At 46.6% G+C, this 15,852-nt stretch overlaps 1 protein-coding gene across 1 annotated transcript; it reads right to left on the bottom strand.

Annotated features, from left to right (window-relative positions):
- Nucleotides 1–4,102: 4,102 nt before the first annotated feature.
- Nucleotides 4,103–7,357, bottom strand: LOC125506762 (protein NRT1/ PTR FAMILY 8.3-like). Its single transcript, XM_048671482.1, has 5 exons — nucleotides 7,310–7,357; nucleotides 6,603–6,708; nucleotides 5,884–6,101; nucleotides 5,258–5,784; nucleotides 4,103–4,883 (listed from the first exon to the last, which is right to left on the bottom strand). The coding sequence occupies exons 1-5, from the start codon at nucleotides 7,355–7,357 to the stop codon at nucleotides 4,103–4,105; spliced, it is 1,680 nt and encodes a 559-aa protein (XP_048527439.1).
- Between the last annotated feature and the right edge of the window lie 8,495 nt (nucleotides 7,358–15,852).

The following is a 15,852-nucleotide window of genomic DNA, read 5'->3' as shown; positions in this document are numbered from 1 at the left end:
TAGAGCAACTTGCCCTGCGCGAGACGTACCATGGCACCGTTCAGATCCACACCGCCAGTGGTAAAGGTATGGATATTTGTCATATTGGTCAAGTTTCGCTTAATTCCCCTAACCTTCAACGTGATCTAGTTCTTAAGGATGTTCTCCATGTTCATCAAGCTGATAAAAACCTTGCATCTATGTCTCGTTTAGCCACTGATAACAATGTTTTCTTTGAGACTCATCCTCGCTATTTTTTCATTAAGGATCGGGCAACGAGGGAACTTCTTTATCACGGTAGATGTGTTGGCGGCCTCTACCCTATCTCATCCGGAGCACTTCGCAACACGCATCGTCGAGTCTACTCCGTCATCAAGCCCTCTTTGGCGAGGTGGCATCAAAGATTAGGTCATCCCTCATCAGTCATAGTTAGGCAAATAATCAATAAAGACAACCTTCCTTTGTCACTTAGTTCCAATAATGAGTCTGTTTGCGAAGCATGTCAATGTGCCAAGAGCCATCAGCTTCCCTATCCTAAGTCTACTAGTGTTTCACATGCTCCCCTACAATTGATCTTCAGTGATGTATGGGGTCATGCCCGAGATTCTTTTGGTCAAAAAATACTATGTTAGCTTCATTGATGATTACAGCAAGTTTACATGGATTTATTTGCTCAAGTACAAATTTGAAGTTTTCTCCATCTTTCAAGAATTTCAGAAACTTGTTGAGAGACACTTTGATAAGAAAATCATAGCAGTCCAAAGTGACTGGGGAGGGGAGTATGAAACACTCAACTCCTTTTTCCGTAGTATTGGGATCACCCATTATGTGTCTTGTCCTCATGCTCATCAGCAGAATGGCTCTGCTGAACGCAAACACCGCCATATTGTCGAAGTTGGTCTCTCTCTCTTTTAGCTCATGCATCCATGCCTCTCAAGTATTGGGATGAGGCCTTTATCACAGCTACATATCTTATCAATCGTCTTCCCAGGTTAATGGAAATTCTACCCCTTTAGAATGATTGTATAACCAAAAGCCATATTACAATTATCTCAAAAAAAATTGGGTGTGCTTGTTACCCCAATTTACGTCCATACAATCGTCACAAACTTGAGTTTCGTTTCACACAGTGTGTTTTTCTTGGGTACAGTAATCTTCATAAAGGTTACAAATGTCTTGAACCATCTACCGGACGCATCTATATCTCTCGGGATGTTATTTTTGATAAGACACTATTTCCTTTCTCCAAACTTCAACCCAATGCGGGTGCTTTGCTTCATGCAGAAATTGCACTTCTCTCCGACTCTGCTACACGTCCTGATCACAGGGGTGAATTAACTGATCATGATCATGTGCAAAAATCCAAAGAAAATTGCGTTTCTAATACCTTTTGTGCAGATCCTACCTGTCATTTTATGTGCACACAGGACAAAACAGCACCGGACTCCGATGCTGATCCTGCTGCCAGCGCGCGATCCGAGCCGGATTCGCGTCAGACTACAGGCGCGCGATCCAGCGCAGATCCGCTCCTGCGCCCCCTGGTGGCCGACAGCAGCGCAGCCGACCAGGTGGGTCGCGCTAGTCCAGGCGCGTCGCGCCAATCTCCGCCAGCGCGCCCCGAGACGCCCATCGAGCGAGGTGCGGGGGGGAGCGAGTCCCTGGCTGCCACGTCGCCTTGGGACCCACCGACCGGTCCTGCTAGTTCTGCTGTGACAACGTGGGACCCGCCAGGCGGTTCTGATTCACCGGTCGGCTCTGGCTGCGCGTCAGATGAGGAGCAGCGCCAGCAGCGTCAATCCTTCTCGGATCAGGAGCCCGATCTGCCTGGATCTTCTGTGCACAACACCGTATTAGCAAGATCTCCTGCGCCACAACCAACAGAAACTGTTTCTCTGGCTCCTTCACCTCTTCATCGAAACACCAGGTCTCGGTCAGGTATTGTCAAAGAAAAACAATATAGTGATGGTACAATAAGGTATAATCCGACCAAGCGTGCTTTTCTTGCCACTACTGGTGAACCTATTAATTTGCATGATGCTCTTGCTAATAAGGATTGGAAGGAAGCCATGGATAATGAATATAATGCACTTATAAAAAATCAGACTTGGCATCTAGTACCACCGCAACATGGTGCTAATATAATTGACTGTAAATGGGTATACAAGATTAAAAGAAAATCAGATGGCAGTATAGACAGATACAAGGCAAGGTTGGTTGCAAAGGGCTTCAAGAAAAGGTTTGGAATTGATTATGATGATACCTTTAGTCCTGTGGTTAAAGCAACTACTATCCGTCTTGTTTTGTCCATTGTTGTTTCCAGAGGATGGAGCTTAAGACAGCTGGATGTTCAGAACGTGTTTCTTCATGGTGTTCTTGAGGAAGAAGTGTTCACGCGGCAACCACCAGGTTATGAAAATCACAGCACACCACATTATGTATGTAAGTTGGATAAAGCCTTATATGGCCTGAAACAGGCTCCAAGAGCATGGTATTCTAGGTTGAGCATGCAGCTACAGCATCTTGGCTTCGCATCATCCAAGGCAGATACATCCTTGTTCTTTTATAGCAAAGGCAATATCACTGTTTTTGTCCTTGTTTATGTTGATGATATAATTGTTGCTAGTTCAAGTCAAGAGGCCACTACTTGTTTGCTTAAGGATTTAAAGCTTGAATTTGCTCTCAAGGATCTAGGTGATCTTCACTACTTTCTTGGCATAGAGGTAAAGCAGATTAGAGATGGAATACTTCTATCACAAGAGAAATATACAGTTGATGTTCTAAAGAGGGTGGGATTGGAGAATTGCAAACCAGTCAGTACACCAATCTTCATCTCAGAAAAGCTTACAGTTGACAGTGGAGAAGCTCTGGGTCCAGAGGATGCAACAAATTATAGAAGTGTTGTAGGTGCCTTGCAGTATTTGACTCTTACACGTCCTGATATCTCTTATTCAGTAAACAAGGTATGTCAATATTTGCATGCTCCTAGAACTACTCATTGGACATCAGTTAAAAGAATTCTAAGGTATCTCCAGTATTCTCAAGGGCTTGGACTTCAGATTGTCAAGTCCTCTTCCTTGCTTGTTACTGCATATTCTGATGCAGACTTGGTAGGGTGTGCTGATGATAGGAGATCTACTGGTGGTTTTGCTGTGTTTCTCGGATCTAATCTTGTGTCATGGAGTGCAAGAAAGCAAGCTACTGTTTCAAGATCCAGTACGGAGGCTGAATACAAGTCGTTGGCGAATGCTATAGCTGAAGTGATGTGGATACAAACATTACTTTATGAGCTTGGGATTAAAGCTCCAAAAGCTGCATGGTTGTGGTGTGGTCACATTGGTGCAACTTACCTTTCAGCAAATCTTGTTTTTCATGCATGAACAAAACATATTGAAGTGGATTTCCATTTTGTCAGAGAGAGAGAGTAGCTCGAATGCTGCTTGAGATCTGGTTTATTCCCACAGGGGATCAACTTGCGGATGGGTTCACTAAACCCTTGACCGGGAGAAGACTAGACGAGTTCAAGTACAATCTCAACCTTAGCAAGGCTTGAGGTTTAGATTGAGGGGGAGTGTTAGAATTATTGTATAGGGATAGGAGAGGTGTTTAACTTGTATCTCGACTCTATCTCTTCTTCTCCTTATCCCTTGTAACGACCTCCTCCTGGTCGATCTCCTCTCAACCGATCTCTCTCGCGCGCGCGTGCGATCGGTTTCTCTCTGTAAACGTGTGCATCAAGACATTGCCTCAATATATACAACGCAGCCCGAGACAAAGGATTCTACGCTTCCCAAACTACTTTACAACACGCACACACAGGCGTTGTTGCCCGCATCACACGGCACTTCGGCAACTCCTCAATACATGCCAGCCGAGTCACCTAATATGCATTGGCCCTACATGACTAACTCACACAGTAAATAAAAGCCCTGGCTAATTTAACCAAGTCTCAGTCAAGCGATATAACATGCAAGAGAGAAAAAGAAAAAACTAATTTTTTTTGGCATGAATCTATATAGGATCTCACGGATATAACATCGATTGAGACTTAACGAAGTCTTAATCGATTGAGACTTAGCAAGACGGACAAATAAACATGCAGATACATAAAACATCAAGATTATATCTAACAAGCCTGCTTCGAGGTTTTGTATCTCTTCGCACAACAGACAAAAACCGCTAGATTCAACGAGCTAAGCGCAGCAACGAGCCAGAAGAAGCGGTCGAGGTGGCCCACGTTAAGGTTGTTAGGTATCCACCCGGGCTCACCGCCCCTCGTCGTGATGCTGGCCACCAGGGTTACCACGAGCGAGCTGAGGTAGCTCCCGAGCGACACCGTGAGGAGCCCTAGCGCGGTGCAAAGGCTCCTCATGGACTCCGGAGCCTCATTGTAGAAGAACTCCGACTGCCCGACGCACGCGAACACGACGCTGGCGCCGACCAGGAGATACTGTGGCACCTGCCACAGGATGCACATCCGGCCGAGCGCCAACCGCCGCGTCTCCACCACCGCAGCGGCCGCCATGACCAGGATGGAGAGGAATAGGCCGATGCCGAACCGCTGTAGCTCCGAGAACCCCCGCTCGTTACCGGTGAACCTCCTCGCCGTCGGGATGAGCACCCTGTCGTAGACGGGCACGAAGAGGATGACGCTCACGGCGTCGAAGCAAGCCAAGGACGCCGGAGGGATGGCGAAGGTGCCGACCATCGTGTCCATCATCCTCCCTTGCACCAGGAAGGTCGAGGAGAACTGCGCGAGGACGGCGAAGAACACGATACCGGTGGCCCAGATCGGGAGCATGCCGATCACGATCTTAAGCTCCTCGACTTGTGTGACTGTGCAAACCCTCCATGGAGCAGAGTAAAGCTCTTCGGCCGAAGAGATCACTGCAGCCTTGTCCAGGAAACTGGCCAAGAAATACCTTCAATCAGCTAACAGCAAACAGATCGATCCAGATTCCAGCCAGCCTATGTATGTATGAAAAATAAAAGTTTCGCTAAAACACATTTAGATGTGCCCTAAGGCCCTGTTCGGTACCACTCCGCTCCACAACTCTGGGAGCGGAGTTGGCGGAGCAGTTCAAAACGACGGAGCTGCAATTCCCCCCTCCGCAGATTCCGGGAGCGGACGACTGCCAAACATGGCCTAAATATTACACATCTAAGTCCTATATTATTGATTTTACGCAAAGATTCATGCGAGTACTTAAATGTGCAATAACTATGAGGACTAAAAAATATCCAAATGTGCTTTAGACAGACTCAAAAGAAAACCACTTACCGGATCACCGGTGTATGCTGCAATTTCTTGGTACCTTCCGCCATTGGCACATCCTCAGGTAGCTCGTAAAGAAGAGAAGCATCACGTGGCAAATCTACATTCCGCTTCCGGACAGCCGCGACGATGACCTGGCAAACGCTTACCAGTGGGCTTCCGAGAGGCTTCTGCACTCTATAGGAACTGGATCCCAGGAAAAAACTCGCCATGGCCAATGCGATGAACAGGGTGGGGATCCAGAGGCCTATCACCCACCCGTAGTGGTCCTGCACCCACACAACGACGGTGCCGGCGACGAAGCTGCCGATGTAGACGGAGAAGAAGAACCAGTTGAAGAAGGAGTTCTTCTTCAGCCTCTCCGTCGGGTCCGTGTCGTCGAACTGGTCGGCGCCGAAGGAGGAGACGCAGGGCTTGATGCCGCCGGCTCCGATGGCCATCATGTACAGGCCAAGGAAGAAGATGACGGACTGAGGAGAAGACGACGAGCCATCCGGCCGCAACGATGCTGAAATTGACATTGCAGCCATTCCCTTGTGTCGTTGCAATTGCAAAAATATATAGAACTATTAAGAAACTTGGTAATTCCATCTGAGGGATGATTATCGAAGGGATTAGCTTGTGGTGCTTACGATTAGGTAAACAGCGAAGAAGGCCAGTGTGGTCAGGTATCTTCCCAGGTAGGAGTCTGCCACGATCGCTCCGACGAGGGGAGCCACGTAGCAAGTCCCCTGCCAATTCGTGTAGTTTCTTGCTGCCGACACATTGCTCTCGTGTAAGATGGTCTTGAGGAAGGTTACCAGGTTGAACTGGATCCCGTAGTATGCTAGCTCCTCGAAGCACTCCGTCGCTGCATGCAGTGTAATTAAGTCGCAACTCACGTGTAATTACTGCCGGCTCCAAGATATCCGAAAGTTTTTTCACACATACAGTAACCCCGGGGGCAATGATCGTTTCCATTGTTAAAGTTGTTTCATTTGAGAGAAAAAAAAGAAACTTTAGTGTAGTAAGTTACTGTAGTTTGTTAGTTGTTACTTGTTAAGCAAATTCAACATGATTGATTCTCTAGATATAACTGAAAAAAAGACTATTCTCTAGACATATAATAATGGAAACGATCATTGCCCCCGGGGTCTACTCTATATGAAATCATGCGAGGCACTTCCAAAAATAGTAATGAGTAGCACAACGGAACAATAGCAATGTATATGTGCAGTCTGAGCACAATATTTGGAAAATTTAACTGAAATGAAGAACACTAGATATTTTTTTCTACCAGATCTACATGAGAAGTTTTTATTTTTTTGAGCTGCTGCATGAGAACATGGTATTACATATAGTTCCCGTTTACCTAAGATAAACTTGCATGCTTTCCAACTGCCGGTACCGTGCTTCGCTAAAGGAGTTGGAGTTACTTTAATGTCAACATTTCGGTCTCCTATACGTTCTACTGAGTCCTGCAATAAGACAAATCTAATTCTTTTTAGTATTACTAGTATATTTCTGCAAAAGTTTGAAATGGCTGTAAATAATTCTTTTTAGTGATACTAGTATCTTTCTGCAAAAGATTGAAATGGCTGTACAAATGCAGGAGTGCCTCCCTCTATAAACTTTTAAAGTACTGATTTAAACGATCTTATAAAAGTTTACAGGAGGAGTACATGATAAAAAAGAGAGCCTAGGATCACAGTGTGAATAGCATGCAGAAACTGGTGTCCGGTTAAACTGTTAATACTTTTGTTGTTTTCAAGACAATATTAAGAGAAAATCATCAGTATTGCATCAGACATGTAAGCTAGCATTTGTTAGATCTCAGCAAAGCAATATGCAGCCATGCAGGGGGTCATATTGCGCTAATCCGCAACAGTAAAAAAATAAACGAGATGCGTTTGATATGACACCCATATGCATGCAATATGTTACTTTGGGCATCAAAGAACTAAGTTTTCACATCTTCATAGATATTGGTGACAACGAAGCACATAAAAAAGAATCATTGCTTCAGAAATTCAAGCTACTGGTAGAGTTGAATGTAGAAGAACTAGCAGAGGAACTGACCTCAATAATTGGTTCTTCCTGCTGTGAGATTTCCTCAAGAGATTCCATGGTGGTTAGACTCCCAGCCTAGTAGATAGAGACCTTGTACACAGGTTGAACAAAGACATCTCAATTTATAGAAATATGGAGTATGACCTTGTGATGTTGTGCATATCTCTACTATTAACTGTGAATATGTATGTAGTCCTTCGCACACAACCATTAATGCAAAAAAATATAGTGCGAACCAATTTAAAAATGAAGTCATTAATACAATTAATTAGACAGACGGCTATACATGTGCAATTAATTAGATCCATTTAAATAGAGATTTTTTTCACGCCTAATCAATTTGAAAATTGATTCATTAATAGATAGTTGGAAGTACCTATTTTTCAGTTAGGAAGGCAACTAATTAATTAGGTAGAAAATTAATCTCATCAAATTAGTCATGCATCCACTTCCAAAAGTAATTGGAAATCTAGTGCCGAATCCATTTGGAAATCAAGGCATTAATACAACCAGTTTGTCAGACTGTTAATTACATGTGTGATTAATTAGGTCCATTTAAATAAAGATTTTTGCACCAAATCAATTTAAAATCTAAGTCATTTATGTAACTAATTAATTAGACCTGCACATAATTAGAATAGGGATTTTTTTCATTGAGTCAGACAACTAATTAATTAATCAGACAATTAATCACGCAGAATCAGTTTGAAAGCGCTCGTGCGCGAGAACCTCCAGCAGGCTAACGCCATAAGGCCAACCAACACTTGTCAACATGATGTGGAGCATCCTACAGGCATCACCATGTCACGAGTCCGTTTGGCAAGTGACACGTGTGACATCAACTTCACATACACAAAGTTGAATCATCTTCTTTACACGTGCTCACTTGACCCCTTCGAGGATGGTATACTACTTGACACCCCTCTCATGTGCATGCATAGGTATTGTCGGAACTTCACGGATGACGAGGAGGAGTGCGAGCGCAAGTGTACAACTACACCATCCGCGAGGGAAGCGTGGAAACGAAGACGCAAGAAGAAGAGCTACCGAAGAAGCTCCAGCGAGCGGACGTTCGGACGACACCGAACGACCGACCCCTCCCAGCGAGCGGACGTTCGGCCCCCACCGGAGGACCGGCACATCTACACCTGAGCCAAATCAGCGGAAGACCGACGACACTGGACATCCGGTGCCACCTCAACTGAGCCAAAGTGAGCAGAAGTCCGGCGACTACCGGACGTCCGGAAGCCCACGAACCACCGGACGACCGGTCCCCAGCGGACGTCCGGTACTTGTCTGCGTACAGAAATCGGGCCCAAGGCCCATGTATCCCTCTCCCACTTACCCCTTCGTGGACCTAGACTATATATACTCCTCCACCTCCTCCTAGTTAGGGTTAGCGTTGTGTTAGCTCATTTGTGAGATAGAGCTTCGCTCATCCATATCGGATCTACTCCTTGAGAGAGACCGCGGCCCCTCTTCGGAGAAGATCCACCTTGGATTCAAGACCCCTTTACGGGAAGATCTCCCCTTGTGGATTCAAGACCTCCTCACAGAGAAGACCAGTTACCATTTGTATCGTCCCTTGTTGACTTTGGATCTTGTATCTCCTCTCGTGTTTCGAGGATCTAGCATATGTGTGACCATATCTTGTTGGTTTTAGTGTTTCTCTCGTGTTTCCCCTCGTGATTCCCCTTGTTTTCCCCCTCGTGTTCTTCGTGTTCTTCGCGGGATCCGCTCCTTTCGTGAAAGATCGGCCATCTAGGGTTCCACCCTACATCATCTTGGTATCATGAGCCATGTTGATCACGATTTCGGAGCCTCCCCTCTTTGTTTTCTAGCTTGATTTTGTTGTGTTCTTTCCCAATTTGAAAATCCCCACCAAAAATAGCCCCGATTTCTTTTTGGTGATTTGTTTGTTTGAAGAAGTTTTGTTGATTTTGATCCATGGATTTGCTTGGTTTCAAGTGGATCTAGCATCTCCCCAAATTTCTCCATCTTTCATCCATGAAATCTCCTTAATTTTGACCCCAAAATCCCCAAATTCCACCCAAAATCGCGTCCCGGATCTGAAATTTCGCATTGACCCCGATCCATCGGACGACCGACGTTTTACGGACGTCTGGAGCCCCTGGAACGACCGGACGTCCGCAACTTTATGGACGACCGGAACCCCCTAACCCGAGCAGAATTTACGGATTTCCGAACCGACCGGACGTCCGGCCCCCGGACATCCGTCCTTTTACGGACGTCTGTAAACTGTAGTTTCAGATTTCGGCTGATTCTTGTTTCGACCGTAACTAATTCATCCAAACTCCGATTTTGACGTTCTTTAGCTCGTTTTGAAGCTCTTGACATCCCCCTTCCCACAAAAATACCACCAACATCATTTGAATCCATAAAAATTTTCAAACTTTGGCATCTTTGCCTAGGGCTTCCACCACATCATCCGCTACACCACCACCGACTTCCGCAACCTAACCAATTTTGTTCCCTTCGCATTAGCGGTTGTTTGAGTTGTGACTTGAGTCTCCTAAGGTGTTTCGGCTACTTAGGGACGGTTGCTTCTTCATCAACCACCACCACTTCCTCATAGTGATGCGGAGCATCCCAAGGTCATCCCCATGGACCTACCATCGTCTCATCAAGTGCCTACTGGACCCATGACTCGATCACGTGCAAGAGCCCTTGAAACCGAGGTGACATCTCTCCTCTCACAATTCCACTTCGATGCACATGAAGCATGGCTACTACCTCATATGGATACCTTGCGCATACTCAGGTACAATGGAGAAGCTAAGGAGCGAGGACAAGAAGAAGAGGAAGATGGACGAGAAGATGGAGAATAAGAAGAGCTGCAGGAAATTTCCCAGCCACCGGACGACCGGCCGGGACCGGACGTCCGGCGCCTGAAGCGTCAGCCGAGCTCCAGCCAGCGGACATCCGGCCCAGACCGGACGACCGGTGCCCCTGCACCCCAAGCGAACGAGCAGACGTCCGGTCCGGAGCGGACGACCGGCGCACCAGCACCTGAGCCAACATCAGCGGAAGTCCGGAGCCTCCGGACATCCGGCACCCCCATCACAGAGCAGAACCAGCGGACTACCGGAGGACACCGGACGTACGACAGCTCCTGAGACACCGGACGACCGGTCCCCAGCGGACGTCCGGTACCTGGCTGCGTCCAGATTCGGGCCCAAGGCCCATGTACCCTTCACTTCGCCCCCTTTTGCACTTAGACTATAAATAGACCCCCCATTCATCCTAGCTAGGGTTATCGTTGGTTTAGCTCACATTTCGAGATAGATCTTCGCTCATCCATACCGATCTCCTCCTCGAGAGAGACTGCGGCCCCTCTTCGGAGAAGATCAACTTGGATTCAAGACCCCCTCTTGGGCGGCCCCATCAAGACCTCCTTCTAGGAGAAGAACCGGTTACTTGTATCGTCCTTTGTTGACCTTGGATCATCGTGTATCTCTTTGTGTTTCGAGGATCTAGCACATGTGTAATCGAATCTTGTTGGTTTGAGTGATTCTCTCGTGTTTTCCCTCGTGTTCTTCGTGTTTCTCTTTGGGATCCGCTCCTTTCATGAAAGATCGGCCATCTAGGGTTTCACCCTACATCATCTTGGTATCATGAGCAAGGTTGATCACGATTTCGGAGCTTCCCCGTTGTGTTGCTAGCCTAATTTTGTTGTTTTTCGTCCTAATCCGAAAATCCCCACCAAAAATAGCCCCAAATTTTTCTTGTGTTTTGTGAGTTGTGATGATGTTTTGTTGGTTTTGATCCGTGAATTTGTTGCGTTGCAAATAGATCTAGCCTTCCCCCACCATCTCCACCTCGAAATCCCTCCCAAATTCCCCATATTCCCCCCAAAATCACCTCCCGGATCTAAAATCTCGCGTTGACCCCGACCACCGGACAACCGTCACATCACCGGACATTCGGCGACCCAGGAAGCACCGGACGTCCGACGTTACCGGACGACCGGCGACCGGACATCCGTTCGCGCCCGGACGACCGCTACTTCCACAACATCATCCGCTACACCACGTCCAACTTCCGCAAAACCGTCCCAATATCCCTACCCACACCACCACCGAACCGCCACCTACTCCGATGATTTTGGTCGCCTTTGGTTTTGAGAATTTGAGTTGCGGTATCATATCCTTTTGTGTTTCGGCTATCTAGGTACGGTTCGACATCGACATCACCGCCGCTCATTTTTGCCACGGAGGCGTCATCAACACCGGTCATCAACAACGACCACCTCGACTACGACTTGGTATTCGTGCCACCATTTTGACACCATACCGGAAGCAAGACCGGTAACCTCATCTTGGTATTGGACATATCACTCTTGCCATCACATTGTTAGCCATCATCGCCTTACTCCTTTGTGTTGCTTACCCATCGAGACTAGCCATTGAGTATTGCCGGCAACGAGACTTGTGCACATTAGTGATCATACTTCCCATAGCATACATACATACATCATTGTTGCCTATATTGGTATCATCTCTTGTGTCACAAAGTTGTCATCGCATACTCACTTGCTATCTTGGTTCGTCAAGCATCGCATAAGAAAAGAGCTCAAACATCAAAGAGCCAACCAAGCTTTTAAGCAAAGAGGAAAGATAAGCAAAGAGCTTTAAGCAAGAACCATAGCATCATACAACATTAAGATTGTCATACTCGATCATCTTGGATCCTATCATAGCAACACCTTGCATAAAACATATTTGGGATAGAAGTCGTTGCATTTTTGCTAAGTAGGTTATGCACAAGTTCTTGTATCCGCCTATCGTGCAATCGTGCTAGCGTCTCTCTAGTGTTGTGCAACAAGAGCATTTTTGTGGATTCCACATTTTGGCTCACCCTTGGTTTCTCAACCCCACTTATCTTTGTGTGTATGTGTTTCTGTGTACCGTATATTCTTGGTCTACTTGTTACATTGCATCTTGTGAATCTTTTCCAACATTATTGAATCTTGCTTACATTCCCATTAAAAATTGTGCCACCATCCTAACCAAGCTCCACCAAAAGCTTTTACTTGTGTAGGTGTGAGAACCGACAAGAATTGGTACCAATTGTGCTATTTCCTTGTTACACATTGGAGCCATCTTTGATCCGTTGTCAACATCGGTCAAGGTACATTTGATATTGGTTCTTCCCTTTCTTCCACTCACACTTGTCTTGGAATGATGGATAGGCCAAGTACTTCTACCAACCCGCTCTTCATGGAGCAAGACGACGACATGAACTCCTTCGTCACCAAGAGTCACCTCTTTGGTGCACAACGTGCTTTGCATCAAGAGCAACAAGCTATGAGTGAACGCATCGACAACCTTGCCGCCGACTTACGACTTCCCGAGCAACGTACAAGGGACTACTTTGACAACAAGCTCGACGATCACAAGCAAGAGAATGACGCAAGGATGGACGAGATTCGCGCTTTGTTGCTCAACCGCTCTTCTTCCACTTCAAGAAGGAGCCGTTCAAGTCGACACTCCGACGACACCATCTTCGGTTCAAGTACACCGTCATCGAACACTCTCCGTCGAGCCACGCGCAACGAGCGTGAAGCAAACCTCAATCCACTTCGAGACACCGACTCGCAAGAACATCGATGACGTCAAGCCGAAGAAGCCTTTGTGCTAGCTCGGGAACGGCATCGCAAACGTCAACACGAACAAGAGGAGCGAGCGCGACAACATCAAGATGCACAAGACGCCGAGGCGGAACGCCAAGAACAACAACTACGTGAAGCTCAAGCACTTGAAGCGCAACGTGCCCTTCATGCATCAAGTCGTGCTGTAGCCGACCGAGGCCGACAAGCTCGACTACATCGAGAAGCACTTCGCGATGAAGCTCAAGAAAGAATTTACCAAAGACGTGTGCGTCAACAAGCTCCTCGTCAAGATAGACAAGCACCTCATCAAGATAGACAAGCGCCTCGTCAAGATAGACAAGCTCTCCCTCTAGCAAGACAAGAACATCAAGTCCATCGAGAACAAGAAGACAATGGATCCAATCCTCGGCAAGAGCAACACGAGGTTGATAACCCTCCGCGTCAAGAGTACCACGAGTTGGACAATCATCTACAACTTGGGCATCATCATCCCCGACCCCAACACAATGAAGAGCAACGCTACGGCAAGCTCAAGTTCACCATGCCCAAGTTCAACGGAAGCAACAATCCCGAAGAATACCTTTCATGGGCATTGAAAGTTGACAAGATCTTCCGTTTGCACAATTATAAAGAAGAGAAGAAGATCGCGATGGCATCCCTTGAGTTCCAAGACTATATCCTCATTTTGTGGGAACAAGTCATTGAGCATCGCGAGGCAAGAGGTGATCCACCCATCACTACTTGGGCACAAATGAAGGATGTCATGAGAGCACGCTTCGTGCCTACCTACTACAACCGCGACCTCTTCAAGAAACTCCAACAACTCAAGCAAGGAACCAAGAGCGTTGAAGAATACTACAAGGAGATGGAGATTGCAATGATAAGAGCCAATGTGACGGAAGATGATGAGAAAACTATGGCACGTTTCTTGAATGGACTAAATCATCCCATCAAGAAGATCGCCGACTTCCAACCATACTCAAATCTCATCGAGCTCGTGCACCAAGCTACCAAAGCGGAACGCCAAGTGCAAGATGACTTCAAGTACGCCAAGTTCTCATCCAAGTCCTACGGCTTCTCCAATAACCAAGCTTCAACGACTCCAACACCGACTACAAGAACGTCTACTTCCAACATCGACAAGCCGACTTCCAAGAAAGCTTCGTCAACTACAAGTCATCCTCCTACGAGCAACTTCAAGCCGAGAGCTTCATCTTCATCTACCCCAACCGATGAGACCGTCAAGACGAGTTCCCTCAAGTGTTTCACTTGCGGAGGCCGAGGCCACAAGTCCTATGAGTGCACCAACAAGCGCACAATGATCTTCAATGATGATGGCACTTATGATTCCATGAGCGAAGGAGAAATGGAAGCCCTTGAGCAAGTGGCCATGCACCGCCAAGTAAACAATGAAGAAGAACAAGTCTTTTGTGATGAAGACTCAAGTCCCGCACTTGTTGTCTCAAAAGTCTTGACCCTCCAACATCACCAAGAAGAAGACCAAAGATGCACCATATTCCACACCAAGGCCGGCATCAATGGAAGATCCGTCAAGGTCATCATCGATGGAGGGAGTTGTCACAATCTTGCAAGTGAAGAACTTTGCTCCAAGCTCCAATTGCCCAAGACGAAGCATCCACATCCATACAAAGTGCAATGGCTTAGTGACTCCGGCACTATCCAAGTCGAGCACCGAGTACAAGTATCCTTCAAAATCGGCGCTTACGAAGACACCTTGGAATGCGACGTCATCCCAATGACCGTTTGCCATCTTCTCCTTGGACGGCCATGGCAATTCGATAGAGGAGTCGTCCACAATGGGCATACAAACCACTATAGCTTCAAGATGCAAGGAAAGGAGTTTGTATTACGACCCATGTCTCCAAGCCAAGTGATCGCCGATAAGCAAGCCACCCATCGTGGAGAGAATGGTGAGAGAGTGAGCCACAAAAAAGAGAGTGAGCGCCACAAGCCCAAATTGAGTGCCTCCACGATGAGCGAAAACAAGAACTTCATTCTATTTGCCACCAAACGTGAGATGAGAGAAGTGTGTGAGAACCCATCAAGTGTCCTACACTATGTCCTATTATGCAAGGACGAGGTCACAAAAACTAACAACTCTCACAATCTACCTTTGGTGTTATCTTCTCTATTGCAGGAATTCCAAGATGTTTTCCCCGATGAGCTACCTCCGGGTCTACCTCCACTACGAGGCATTGAGCACCGAATTGATCTCATCCCCGGAGCGCCGCTTCCTGTAAGTGCATCTAGTGCCACCCCTAGTTGGTTTTGGAGTATTGACGACAAACCTAGTTGAGGGACTAATGTGTTTGTGAGAATTGCAGGAAAACACAGGTAGAAGTCCCTCATTGATTCGGCTTACTACCAGAGATGACCCCTAAAAATGAATGAAGACATTGAAGTCAAAGGTGGTATATGAAGATATTCACATTGAAGACTATGACAACAGAAGACACGTTATGAAGCCTATGGAACTCGAAGACTTAGATCCTTCGTAGTTCTTTTTATTTTTGTTGAGTCATAGGAACCACCGTACTGTTAAGTGGGGTCCAGGAGAACAAGTCAGAATGACTTAAGTGATGCCTAAATCAAAAACCTATGTCTTCGAGCGAAGACAATGAGAGCAAATCTTGTCCAGAGCCGGACAAGTCAGCTTTGCTTGTAGCCCAAGTAAAGTTACCATGAGAGTTCGAAATCTGACCGTTGAGACACGTGTCAGTTCCTTAGTGACCCAGGGTCATTTCGGACAAATCAGGTCGGGTTGCCAAGTGGCTATAAATAGCCCACCCCCACAACCATAAACGGTTGGCTGCTCAGATTTCAGTGCACGGCTTTTGTCGTTTGAGAGCAACCCACCTCGAAGCCTTTGAGAGAAAATTCCTAGTGAGGATAAAAGCCC

The sequence above is a fragment of the Triticum urartu genome, chromosome 5, assembly GCF_003073215.2.
Source record: "Triticum urartu cultivar G1812 chromosome 5, Tu2.1, whole genome shotgun sequence".
Classification (NCBI taxonomy): Eukaryota; Viridiplantae; Streptophyta; class Magnoliopsida; order Poales; family Poaceae; genus Triticum; species Triticum urartu.
Note: the sequence above shows the minus strand (reverse complement) of the source record. Positions and strands in the feature narration are given on the sequence as shown.